We start from the raw sequence: 14,065 nt of genomic DNA on the forward strand, positions 1-14,065 counted from the left end.
TGTATCAGCCTTGGAGGAGATTATGTTGAGAAATAAAAAAAAAAATTCTTAAAAACGTTGTTTTTCTTGGTCAGGCCGGAAACTTATTAATCCACCCTCGTACTTGACGAAAATGCAGCTGAAAAGCTTCTCAATGTTTTTGAAATTGGTTGCACATAATTTAATGACTTTAGACAGAAGAAAATCGTAACAAAGCACGTATCACTTTAGATATTAAAAAGTTACTTTGTTACAACATTATACCAGTGAATTTATTGTTTGAAGCAGTCGGACTTATAACAAACGTTAGTGATAAAAGTGATTTAGCATCGACTCTAGAAATCGTGAATAATCTTGATTTGGACAGCGATTACGATATTGGAGAAAACACGACTTTAAGTGTTATCGTCGATGTCATGCTGTACTGTCGAAAAATATTTTGGAATAATTTACAAACATTTTCCGGTTTTGTAGACGCATTTTGTAAATTAATTTCTTCGGACATTGCTCCGCAAACTGCAAAACGCATCGACTTTGTTTTCGATGACTATTTCCAAAATTCCCCTAAGGCGTCGGAGCGAATGCATCGATCACAAAGAGACATTGAAGAAGCTGATACAAAAATTGTTTTGCACGTTAATAATTGCACTATGGAAGGAGACAGAAAAGTTTTAGTATTACCATGTGACACGAACATTTTGATATTGCTTCTTAATTTTTGGAATATTTTTTCGTCGAATGGTCTAAAGGTATTATGCATTATTAACGTTATATGTACATTTTATTCATTAATAAAAAAATAGAAAGTTTCAATGAAAAACATTCAACAACACTATTGAATAATTTTTTAGGAGTTATGGATGCGAATTGGCACGCAAGATTCAACTAGAGATTTATCAGTGCATAAATTAGCAAATAAAATGGGACCAAATAAATTCCAAACAATCATTGCTGCTCATCACTTGACTGGTTCAGATTAAACTATTAAGGTAGGAAGTAAACCTAGTGAAATTAAAGCCGAACCAGAAAAACATCTTCTTAATTTTGGACGAGGTGAGACAATAATAAAAAAATATAACTATTCCTTTGATATTTTATAAACATGTATTCAATAATAATTGCAGCCTCGTCAATTGAGTATCTAAACAATTGTCAAGGGATGGCCTAAGAGTACTTAGTAAAAGTATATCAGAAAAACACATGATTGAAGAGTTGTAATGAGTTGCGTTACCAAAACTATCACTGGAGTACACGAACTTTTGATCTAGAAAAATTGCCACCAACGTCTGCTTCCATGGCTTTGCATATAAATCGAGCATTTTACGTAGCGTATCAACAAGTTAATTGTTTGAACAAAAATGCTGACAAATTGGATCCTTTGTTATATGGATATGATATGCAGGACAATTTGTTGGTATCAAAGAAAGTTGACATATTATTACAGCCTTTGAGCGAATTTTTTTTAAATTGTCAGTGTACAGCTTGCACTCGAACAACATCAAGTTGTTGTTTAGAAGCCTAAATAAAGTGTTGTTTATTTTGTTTGTGTCAAAAAAACGATACATGTAAAAACAAATTTAATGAGCCTGATGAACAAAACTTCGCAGAAAAATATTTATATTTTATATATTCTAATATGTATGAACAGTGTACGATATTTAGTTGATAATAAAGTAATTTTTATACATAATAAAATAATTATTTAGTAAGAACTGATTGATTGACTGCAAAGAGTCTGGAGAAACGTCATACTAACTTCAGTAAGGCCGCGAGTACCTCGCCAGCCATAAGCGCCAAACGCACTGTCGCGCGCAAAAAAGGCGCTACTTGTAAGTTGCGATAAGTAGGCTTCCGAATGGTTAATCCAATGTTGCGTACAATGAATAGGTAGGGGAACTCTCAAACAACAAATTGCTTCTTTAGTTTTTTCAAAATATAAAATAGGTAAAGAATAATCAATACTCAAAGTTGGCAAAAAACGTCCAATTTTGTAATTTGAAAATCTATAACTTTGTAAATATGCACTTAACAAAAAAATTACAAGAGAACTTTTATGCTTAGAATTTTTCATATTTAAAAAAACTTGTCCCGTTGAGAAGAACCATTTTTCATATTTGTTTAAACATTTGCATTTTAGACAAGGCCCATCCACTTCTCGTAAAATTAACCGGTACCATTGAATTCAGCAGGTCAAAATACATAAGATTAACTGGTTTTTACCTTTTGCCTCTTAAATATACCCAGCCCCCGGACTAATAGCTGGTTAATATCTGTGACGGACGCAATACTATGATTCGGCAAAACTCCCGTGCATCCTGAGGATACGCCGGAAATTTTATAACAAACATGGTTCATTTCTCGACGTCAAAAAGTACTATGTCAGGCCTCGAGTGCGCAACAGAAACCATTGTCGAGAATATGAACTTCCAGTATTGACAGTTGACTCGATTTCCTGTAGAGCATTTAGCGGAACGGTAGTAAGGCCAGTGCCATAGGAGTGGCAGATATGGTAATAAAGAACTCAATAAAGTGCTGCATTGTGTCTTTGGATGACGGTCATTTCCGCATAAGTTGGACAAAAAGAAAGTATGTGTCCTAAATGTTCGGGGTGTGCATTGCACGCTCTGAAACTATCACGGGGATATCTTAGTTCAAAACGTAGCGATTATATGCTAAAGTAGAAATGACACCGTCCTGACATGCCAAAACGAAACCCTCCGCGCCCGAATTCAATCCGGGTGATTTAAGGAAAGTAAACGTTAGCTCACATGTCATCGACTAATTCAATTAATGTGCAGAATTCCTAAAAATAAAACCAAAAATTCAACGACCAAATTTTGAAAACCACCATAAAATGTTGCTATTGAAATTTGAAAAAACAAAACAATTTTTTCCTAAAAAAGAATAGAAAAAATTTATCTTATGGACAAAACAAGAAATGAGAAAATTAATTTTTTTAGATTATCGAATTTCGAAAGGAGAACATCGCGGTTTTGTTGATGTTACTGTCTGTTCTGGTTTATGTTATTTTATTTATTTATTGCCTTGATAAGGGTACTGTATGATTGCCGATACGTTGGTAATTATTTTTTATAACTGTTTTTTTATTGTGATTTTTGTCCAAAAAATAATTTTTTTTCTTTTTTTTAGGATTTATTTTTAAATTTCAATACAAACGTTTTATGGTTGTTTTCCCACGTTGGTCGTTAGACTCTTGGTTTTATTGTGAGAAATTTTGTACATTAAATTGATTATTGTACGTCAAATAGGATTTTCAATTTGATTTTTAACTCATTTAAATTTCTTTTATTTTAATCGACTGATCCTTTACATTTCTGCGGGAGGTACCGTGCATTCTCTTGTCGAGGAGCTGTTCACGGTAATCTTTCTCCTGTGTTTTCTCAATCCGGGCTTTTTTTTGCCCACCTCTCTGTGCTTCGTAACAATATTAAGAAGAGTGTCCCGTCCGTTCGCGACTATATGTACTGTACACAAAATAATCACGTTGTGAAAACATTCAAGATTTAGTATTCCACAACCAGCTTGAAGGCGTGAGATGTAAAGTTGCGGAATAGAAAACTTAAGGTGCGTGCTTTTTTCATGTGCATAACCTTTCGTGTCCCAAAGTCAAGGGATCTAAGTGGGATGGAAATCATGTTTATTGAAGATACATTGTTCCAGGTCGAAAGTTTGGAAGACCAAATCTGCCAGGTGAGACATTTGTATCCGCTTCACAGAGTATCCTTGATACATGCCCCATCCTGAATGCGTTTATGTGGCACGCCCAGGTATGTATAACTCTCTCCAGCGCAAAAGTGTCGTATAGCGCTTTTATCGAGGAGCTTAGGGTCTTCAAGGATGCCATTAGGTTTTCCTCACTATAAATACACATTGGCACATTTGTCTAAGCCAAGTTCCATTCCTACTTCCTCAGTGTATCGTTCGACAATCCCTAGAGCTAGATGTAGTTGCTCTTTATTTTTAGCATACGAGGTGTGTTCAAAAAGTAAGGTTACTTTTCAATTTTCGCGGGCTACGTACATTCAAGTTTAAAATTTTTTGCTTTGTTGTGTTAGTACACTCGTCACGATCATATGTTCACAGTTTTGACTATATAGCTCGTGTTGTTCTTCTGGCAGAGGCGTAAAAGATTAGAAGGGTTTGGTGTGCTCGGCAATATTCTTCTTTCGAAAAAATGGAGCAAAGAGTTTGCATTAAATTTTGTGTGAAAAATGGAATCCAGTGCTCTAAAACTCTTGAAATTTTGACAGTTGCATACGGTGAGTCTACTCTGAGTAAAAAAAATGTGCGTAAGTGGTACAAGATGTTCCAAGAAGGCCGAGAGGATGTCGAAGACGAACCTCGCCCTGGACATCCCAGCGCGTCAACAACAGATGAAAACGTTCAAGCAGTGGAAGAAATGGTGTTGAAAAATCGCCGAATCACCATCAGAGAAGTTGCTGAAGATGCTGGCACATCGTTTGGCTCATGCCATTCTATCTTTTCGGACGTTTTGGGCATGAGACGTGTGTCAGCGAAATTTGTTCCAAAACTGCTTAATTTTGATCAAAAGATCCATCGCATGACCATCGTTCAGGAGATGTTGAATGAAGTTAATAGTGATCCTGATTTTCTCAAAAGGGTTATAACTGGGGATGAATCGTGGGTATATGGTTATGACGTCGAAACTAAAGCGCAGTCGTCTCAGTGGAAGCATCCTAAGTCTCCAAGACCGAAAAAAGCACGTCAAGTTCGGTCAAATGTGAAGGTTTTGCTCACTCTCTTCTTTGATTACCGTGGCGTAGTGCATCAGGAATTCTTAACATAAGGTCGTACGGCCAATAAAGAGTATTATCTTCAAGTTATGCGCCGTTTGCGAGAGGCGATACGCAAAAAACGTCCGGAACTTTGGAAAAACAATTCGTGGCTTCTGCATCACGGTCATGCACCTGCTCATTCATCGCTGCTTGTGAAAGATTTTCTGACCACAAACAGCACCACAGTCATGCCTCAGCCTCTATATTCACCGGATTTGGCCCCCAGTCACTTTTTTCTTTTCCCAAAACTGAAGATACCCATGAAAGGACGTCGATTTTCAACGATTGAGGAGATAAAAACTGCATCGCTGAAAGAGCTCAAGGCTATACCACAAAATGATTATCAGAGGTGCTTCGATAATTGGAAAAAGCGTTGGCACAAGTGTATTATATCTGAGGGGAATTACTTTAAAGGGGACAACATAAATATTGAGGAATAAATGAATATTTTTTTAGAAAACCATAAAGTCACCTTATTTTTTAAACACACCTCGTAGATCTTAAGATCAACCATATATCATCAGCCATATCTGGGTTTCCAAAGCGGCATCAATCACTCTATGCACCTCATGATTTGCCGATGAACCTTCAAGCTTTCCAAAAAACAGATGTCAAGTATATGGGTGGTCGAATCGAAAGCTTTCCGGTAATCAATCGAGGCCATCGATTGGTTACGCTGGTAGTATGGTGCATCTTTGCAGATACATGTATCGATGAGCAGGTTATGCCAGCATCCTGCTACGCCTTTCTTTAAGCCGCGTTTTTAATACATTTCTTGACACACAGGTCCGACTGTCCGAACATTTCTATTATTTAGGATAGCTGTAAATATCTTATACCTGTTATTCAGGCAAGTGATTGGCCTGTAATTCTTCCGATCAGCTAAGTTGCCTGTTTTCGGCAGAAGTACTGTGCGCCCTTTTATAAACCACTCCGGAATTGGCTCTATCAACTCAAAATATAAGGTGAAAATACGGGCCAGATGCTGGCAGGTTAAAGGAAACTTCTTCCACCGGAAAGTCTTGATACCATCTCGTCCGGGAGCGGAAAAGTTCTTCGTCCAGTCTATGCTGCACTTCTTAGACTTCTTTCCATAATTCCTTGACCTTAGACTTCTCTTAGCGTCAGATATTACCCATATTTTGTCAACCATATGCTGCCTGATTGTCAGCAACTTAGATTTATCTAGTGTGTGATAACAGATCCGCAGTTGGCGCGAAAAATGTCAAACCTTAGCTGTGAAATCCGTGCTAGATGTTATATAATCAATCGCGCACTGAATGCGCCTCGTATCCTGTCTAATTAACTGTCCAATTAACAGTTTAGAAGTCGGGTTCTTCAGAAAGATCTCCACGAAGCTCGTCACACAGTTCAGCCAGATCTTTGGGCTTGAGAGAAACCTGAATGTTACTGTTTCTCTGGGTTCTGAAGCATCCTGGACACAGTTTCGCAGTACCATACTGGTATCATAGCATTCCAGAACGTCGTGCCTGAATTGAACCGTTCACTTAAAAGTCCGGTCTATTACATTAACTCCGTCTTGATGGGCTCCCTTAACCCTGAGGTAGTCGGCAATGTTGTCTCACCCATTTTCGGGTACCCTGTACATTCAATTGTTTTGAACCACACTTAGCACAACTATGTTTGGTGTTGTCATTGTTGTTCCCACGAGCAGCCAGGGAAAATGGTTTGTTCATTCTTTTAGAGCCCCGCATTCAAGGATAAGGTTGCATATTCTGAGAGGTCGCCAATAATCCCAGAGTCACCCTTTGAGACACCTCGCCCAGGTGCCATTCAGCTATCTGCACGTTTTCTACGCCTCCGCTTAGGGGTTATTGCTTCGGGACCATAGCTGGACAAATTATTGCGACTGGGGTTCGTACGGGATATATATGTCGTATCACAATAGACGACCCATTCAATTTGCCGACTAACTGGCTAGTTGGCTAAATAATGTTGAATAGACGGCTGTATACCTGTAGCTGCTCACGTTTGTCTACTTGGTAATAAGCGTAGAATAGAGAAAAATTAATATTTTCAGATTTCATTGCAAAAGTGAAGATTATTATATTATTTTGAATGCGCGATTTTACCATCTGCCTAAAATGCCACTATAAGAATAAGATACCTCCTAAACTTATTCCCTTCTATTTCCATAGCGATTGCCACACAGTTTTCTATTCTCCTAAAGAGAACGTGTTTTAAATGTATTTAATTCCTTCTAATTGTACCTGTAACGCACCTCACAGAGATATGGAGTGAAGTGGGAGTAGGATCTTTTTTTCAAAAAACAATTTTTAATTTAATTTAAAAATATTATTTTCCGTCTAGTCTTATTAAGACGTTAAGCATTTTCTGTTATTGAAGATTCTTAACTTGATCGATATTGTGTAGATTTTCTGCCTTCATGGTTTGGAGGGTTGATATACTGTCGGTAAGGTACAATCTCTGATGATATAGCAGATAAATTTAAAAATTTGAAAATAATCACAGAGATATTTTTTATTCCTCAGAAGTGTAATAAGATGTGTAATAAGTTGTTTTAATTCCTTCATGCGGAATGTAAATTCTACAATTTTAATTCTCACCACTTCAACTCTGTCTCTCTAGAGTTAAAATTATTTAAATTCACACATTTGCATAGATTTCTTTGTTGATTTTTAAAAGACATTTAAATAAATTATCAAAATATAAATAAATAAAAATTTGAATATTTTTCGAATTTATAAGTTATAAAAAGATTTAATAATGAAAAATAAGTGTAATAAATGCTTTCGTTAAATTTTTCTTAGTCTATTGAGAGAAATAGGATTTGCACTTTTTCTGTTGCCGTTGGGGGATTTTTAGACGGAGGAAAAAACGCGTATACATATGAATACAAATTCTTAATTTTTCTGAATTCAACGCTTGTTACCGGGTAGTAGACGGATGAAGTTATCCAAAGCGTGTCTAGGGAGCTATTCGACTAGAGCGTTTTAGCCTATTAGACTACTATGCATGCGGTTCATCATATATTTTAAAAATTGAGATTTTTCATTTTTTATTGATGGAAATATCTTGATCAAAAAATGATTAAAATATCTCCTCTCATCAATTCTGAACCATTCACAATTTAATTTATATAGTCATGCGATAAGAAGTTTTTTAGTAAAGAAGTCCTAAATAAAAAATTCTCCGATTCTGGAGTGTCCACTTGTGAACAAATTCCGACGCAAGCGGAACGTGTAGGTCGTGCACTCCTACTTCTTCTATCCTAGAAGGTAAGCAAGAACGTGAAATTGACGCAAAATACTTCGCACACCACTGTTTCTTAGAAAAAAGGTCTCTAGCCGCGAATGACATTACGCAGCAGAGGTACAGTTGGAGGTAAAGGTTTCACCTCTGGACACTTTATAGAGCAACCAACCTTTGTACAATGTTTGGATGAAAAGTGTTGACGGACCAGATGAAGTGATCCCATAAGAACAGCCTTTTGCATCTGGCTGGGAATGGACTGAGCCTCATGCTGGCAAGCAGCTGGTGCCGAGAATATTCTGTTTTTTCAAAACTTTTACTCGGGTGAACCCGGTTATACATCATAACCACTGTCTAAGGCAAGTTACTGATGAGATGAGAGCGTTATAATTTAATGCAATACGATGCTTAAAACCTCCTGATATGATTTTGTAGGCACACAATTACGAGCATGGATTAGCTTGGAGCACTTCCGTTACCGCTGCCATAATATAACAGCGGCCGCGAGCATTGAAGGTGACCACTGTCACCTCTGGATGCATTCTTAGAGCTTATTTTTTTACTATGAGAAGTTGTAGTCCATGAAAGCTCCGATCATGTTTTCTTAAAGCAACCAATCCCGACGCAACTGGAACTTACACGTCATCCACTCCTACTCCTTTTATCTAAGAAGGTAAGCAAGAACAGAAAACTTCAACAAGATACTTCGTACAACACTGTTCCTGAAAGTGCGTTATCTAGCCGTGGATGACCTTGCGCGGCAGACGAAACAGTTAGACGTGAAGGTTTCACCTCTGGATACTTTTTTAAAGCTACCATCTTATGTTAAATGTTAGAAATAACAGTGTTGACGGACCAGACGAAATGATCCCAGAAGAACAGCCTTTTGCATCTAGTTCGCGATGGACTGATCCTGATGCAGGCAAGCTGGAACTTTTTTTAGATGGATAAAAAATAAAGTCTCTCTTTCTTTCTACTTTGCCGTGATATTACAATTAGCTGGTGCACTGATACGTTGAGTGGTGAAAACTAAGAAATTCTAATATATCTCACACTGATAGATAAAAATGCCGAAGATGGTAATAGAACACTTTTAGAGCCGCATTGTGTCTCTGTATGTGCCCACAATGCCCACACTTTAAGCATCCACTAAGAAACATGTCCAAGTGTCTCAGTCTCTAATCTCAATTCAGCAGATTGTAGAAACGTCTTCGAAAGACCCATCCATAGCTCTTCTCTACGTATAATATCTTAGAATTTATTATAAAGGGGCTTGTGAGCATTTTCCCTTAGAAGAAGCGAATTTTCTGCTTCCTGTACACGACTTCGCATCAAAGGTGCTTTTTAGAACTGAGCAAGTTGTAGCTAGAACTGTTCTTCGATGAAGAAACTCTAAGCTCAGCAAACCTCTACCCCCTTTTTGTCGGAGAAGGTATATGCGAGGTACGGAAGATTTAGAATGATAACTTCGATGAATTGTCATCATCTTGCGTGTGCTTTAATCAAGGTACTTCAACTCATCGACGGCCCATCTCACTGCACCAAACGTCGATAGTAGTATAGGAACGCCTAGATTATTGGTCACCTGGATTTTATGCTTGCCAGATAATTCGGAAGCCCAAATTTTGCTAAGATTTTGGCGCTACCTTTTTTTAAAGGCCGTTTTTAACACACGCATATTTCGGGTTTCTGCTTGTGGTTATTATTACCATTATCCAGATTTCCATTACCCAGATGTAGAATGGTATTTCCACCCATGAGTTGAAGATTCTGACCTTAACGCGATGATGTATTTTCTATTCTGCCTTTGTATAGATTGACGCAGGGACACTTATCTAGTCCAAAGCTCATGTCAATTGCTTTAGAGTACCTATTTGCCGCCGTCACAAGGATTTTCAGGTACTCTTTTGAAAAGGTCAAGAGTTTAAGATCGTACATATATGAAAGGTGGTTGACCCTTAATTCTCGTCTGTTTGGTCGGCCACAGAGGTTTCCAGACTTTTTGCATTGGTGAACCGCAGATATAGGCAAGAGGGAGATGCAGAAATGTATCGGACTTAAAAAGTCTCCTTGGAAAACCCCCCTCTTATATGTCACATAGCTGGTAGTTATTTGTTCTCTGTCAGATGTTCTGACAAATCTTGTCTGCCACAAGAGCATAAGTTTTTTCATACGTCTCATCATTTCTGGATGCACCTCCAGTGACTTAAGTAGCTTAATAAGTAGCTTGTGGTTCGTGTTATCGAATTCCTTTCGGTAATCAATTCAAGTCATGGACAGGTTGGGCTAATACCTATAAGAATCGTGCGTAATACACCTGACTGTTAACATGTTCTCTCAGCAAACAGCTAGTCCTCACTTGCATCATCGTTCTTCAACTATTGACCTCCATAACAACTCGGTAGATGTTAATATACTCTCATTGAGGATATGAGTGAATAGCTTGTAGCTGATGGTTAAAGAAGCTATGGGCTGGTAGTCCTTTGGACTTGACAATAATTATTGATGGAAACTCCTGTTTAAAAAAAAAACAAGAATCCAAGACCAAATTTAGACCACAACGAACAAACAAAAATAAAAAAATAAAAAACAAAAAAATCCTATTGTGATTTGAAAAATTAAAAAAAATGTAATATTTGGACAAAAATAAAAAAGAGGAAAGAAAAATGAGAAGGCAGCCAACCACATCCCCTTTCGTCTCTTTTTCTTTCTTTCGTCTTTTTTATTTTTCTCTCTTTAAAACGTGAGAATCGAATGAGGGTCAATAAGCCAATCTGTTGTAAATAGAATATAAATATCTGTCACAATTACACCAAAAATAGAGAAAGTAAAAGAAAAAAAATCTGCCGGCCATGCGGGTAGATCCTCGTCGCGCGCTACGCGCGCGGCTCGCGAGTTTAGGTGCGCCTAGGGCGCGAGACTGTTGGTTCTTGTGCTTCGTGCTCGATGATATATTTATCTTCCGCTTCGCGCTCGATAGTGAATTTAACTCGCGCTTCGCGCTCGATTGTACATTTGTGTCGCGCTTCGCGCTCGATTATGTATTAACCTCGCGCTACACGCTCGGTCTTTATATTTTCGCACATTCTTGTGCAAAGTTTTCAAAATTATGACTCAAAAAATTTACTAATGTAATTTGGTAATTGAGAATTCACTTTTATTAAAAGAGTTCAGCTCGCGAGTTTGAGCGCACCCACGGCGTGCGACTGATAGCTCTCGCACTCCGCGCTCGGTCTTAGAATTTCTCCCGCAGTCGTGCACAGACCTTTTAAAATCCAAGGCTGACGGATCGACAACTGTAATTTTGTAATTGTTAACGCTTTTTTTTGTTAAAGCTCTTTCCGCTTTAACGAACACATTCTCATCACGTATCTCGTGCTTCGCACTCAATTTTGTCTAACATTTCAACTTTTCTACATTACACTCAACACTTTTATATCAAATATAATACATTTCTTATGTAACTCTGCCTGGGATTGCTTATTAAGATATTAGAAAATAAAGCAGAAATGAAATGAAATTGAATCGTACTAATTCTTATTTCCTTGTTTTTATAATTTTTAAAAATATTTTTAATCTTGCTTTTACGATTAAAGAAAAACTACTGCGCATCTGCATAGGGTCTAATGCAGGAGAACATATATAGAACTCTATATAGAGTCCTATACAGGAAACTGTATTGGATTCTATATAGGATCATATGTTCTCTTTCGTCTTTTCTATCCTTTTTCCGAGAATTTTATTTTTTTATTTTTCGTCTTATTTTTTGCGAGTGGAAGAAAATCTAGTCGTCCTATCAAAAACTGATTAATAATAAGTTTATATATATATTTTTATATAACTCTTTTCTGTTAATTTAAGTTCGTACCTTGTGTGGGTTTTTTAAAAAAATTTAATTTTTTTATTTTAAATGTTATGTTTTATGACTAAAGCAAAAACTACGTGTCCTATCGAAAATTATTCATAAAAAATTGTAATAAGTTTTCGGTATTTTTTGGAATCGTAATTTTTGTCTGTTTATTTTTTGCATGGCTTGCGTCGTTTATAAAAAAACTAACTTTTTTATTTTTATTGTTTTTATGCATAAAACCAAAAATGCGCATCCTATTAGAGATAATGATTAAGAATTTCTAGCTCTTTTTTTGATTACATAAGTTTTTTCTCATTTTTTTCGCAGCTTGTGCGGTTGCTTCAAAAATGTTTTATTTTTTTATTTTTAATGCTGTTTTTTACGACTAAAACAAGAACCACGTGTCCTATTGAAAATTGATCAATAAGAAACTTGTAGATCTTTTCAGGACGCACAATTATTTAGTTTATTCATTTTTTTGTTATCCTTTATCCTTTCATTATGTTTTGTACAAACAAATTGTGAAATTTTAACTTTTCGGCAAAATTAAAAAAGTTTTTGCAATAATCTTGTAGGGATTTGAGTTTTATAAATAACCGAATCCAATCTTATTATTTTTTCGAAAGTTATCGTGCCTACAGAATACATGCTTTAGACTACAGATTACAGACTACAGACAACTGATAGACAAACAGACAGACAGAGTCACAGACACCTTCGCAAAAATCGTGCTTTAAAATAAAACCAATGCCTTTTCATCAGGGATAGAATTTAAAAATTAATTATATTAGATTCTATTATAATAAACATTAGATTTAATTTTATTAATTATACTATATTATCTAAAAACTAATCTGATTAAATTTCATGTACCTCGGTCCGGGACTGCTTATTCAGATATTGCAAAATAAAGCACACACTTCATTCATAATTATATAATCTTAATATTTATTACTTGTTATTTCTTACTCTTTGGCCTTAGGATAAATTTCATACTTTTGATAAAAATGCAACTATTTGCTAGAGAATTCCACAATTTTGTTAAAAATTCATGCTTTTCGGTTAAAAATTCGTCTTTTTAGACTGAAATTCAATTTTTTCGTAGAAACTAATTTTTTCGTTACAAAAATTCAATTTTTGATGTTACTGCGAGAGAATTCTACAATTTTGTCAAAAAGTCATGCTTTTCGGTTAACAATTCGTCTTTTTGGATTAAAAATTCAATTTTTTCGGCAGGAAATTTTTTCTGGTTAAAAAATTCATAGTTTCATCGTGAAAAACTAGACTAAAATCTTTTCCATAAAAAAATTTTACTATTTTTTTTAATTAATCTTTGTGATTTAAAACTTCATCTGTTATAAAAGAAATTTTATTTTTTGTATGAAAATGCAACTGTTTGGTTAAAAATCGTTCTTGTTTGCTTGATAATTCAAGTAATTTGTTTAAGACATTTCGTTGAATCGCTTTGTTAAGAACTTACTTTTTTTATAACATATTTATATTTTAAATTGAAAAGTTATATCGTTGGTTAAAAGTTTAATTATCTTGTTATAAATTAATCTTTTTAAATTGAAAATTCAACAACTTGGGTCAAAGTTAAAATACATCGTGAAATTTTTTATCGAAGGCTTGTGCATGGTTAAAAATGTAACTGTTTAGTAGAAAATATATTTTTTTCTTTGTTAAGAATTCGATTTTTATCAGATAATAGAACTTTTCCATTTTTTAAGATTGATATTTTGTAGTTAAAATCCGCGTTTTTTTGTGAAAAATTATTTTTTGGTTTAAAATTTCATTTTTTTGCGTAAAAATGCATCTGTTTCGTGGAAAATTAATTTTTTGTTGAGCTGTCATATTTTTTGTTCAGAAATTGAATTTTTGTAAAGAAAATTTATCTCCGATATCGTGTACAATCGATTTTTCTTCATCCTAAAGATGGCACATCATGATGTACATATATATAGGACAGAGTCTATCGCACCAAAAAGCGGCCATCTTGATTACCGTATTTAATTCATAAACCATATGATGAATAATATTTTGCTTAGTGAAAAGCAAATAAGCTTTCAACAGCGGTGTTGAAAATTTCATTGTTTTATATGAGTAAGTAACATTTCGTAAAAGAGAAATAAAATTTTTTATATTTTAGTTTTTTTTCAAAAAGTGTGCATTTAATTTTATTTAT

General features: G+C 35.4%; 1 protein-coding gene across 1 annotated transcript in view; it reads right to left on the reverse strand.

The window, feature by feature from the left end:
* The window catches only part of LOC117174188, a 1,286,801-nt gene that overhangs the window by 304,165 nt on the left and 968,571 nt on the right, over window positions 1-14,065 (reverse strand). The window contains exon 18 of the mRNA XM_033363042.1: window positions 6,258-6,278. Within this exon, the coding sequence (XP_033218933.1) occupies window positions 6,258-6,278 (21 nt within the window). The remainder of the gene's footprint in view (window positions 1-6,257; window positions 6,279-14,065) is intronic.

The sequence above is a fragment of the Belonocnema kinseyi genome, chromosome 6, assembly GCF_010883055.1.
Source record: "Belonocnema kinseyi isolate 2016_QV_RU_SX_M_011 chromosome 6, B_treatae_v1, whole genome shotgun sequence".
NCBI classification, from domain to species: domain Eukaryota; kingdom Metazoa; phylum Arthropoda; class Insecta; order Hymenoptera; family Cynipidae; genus Belonocnema; species Belonocnema kinseyi.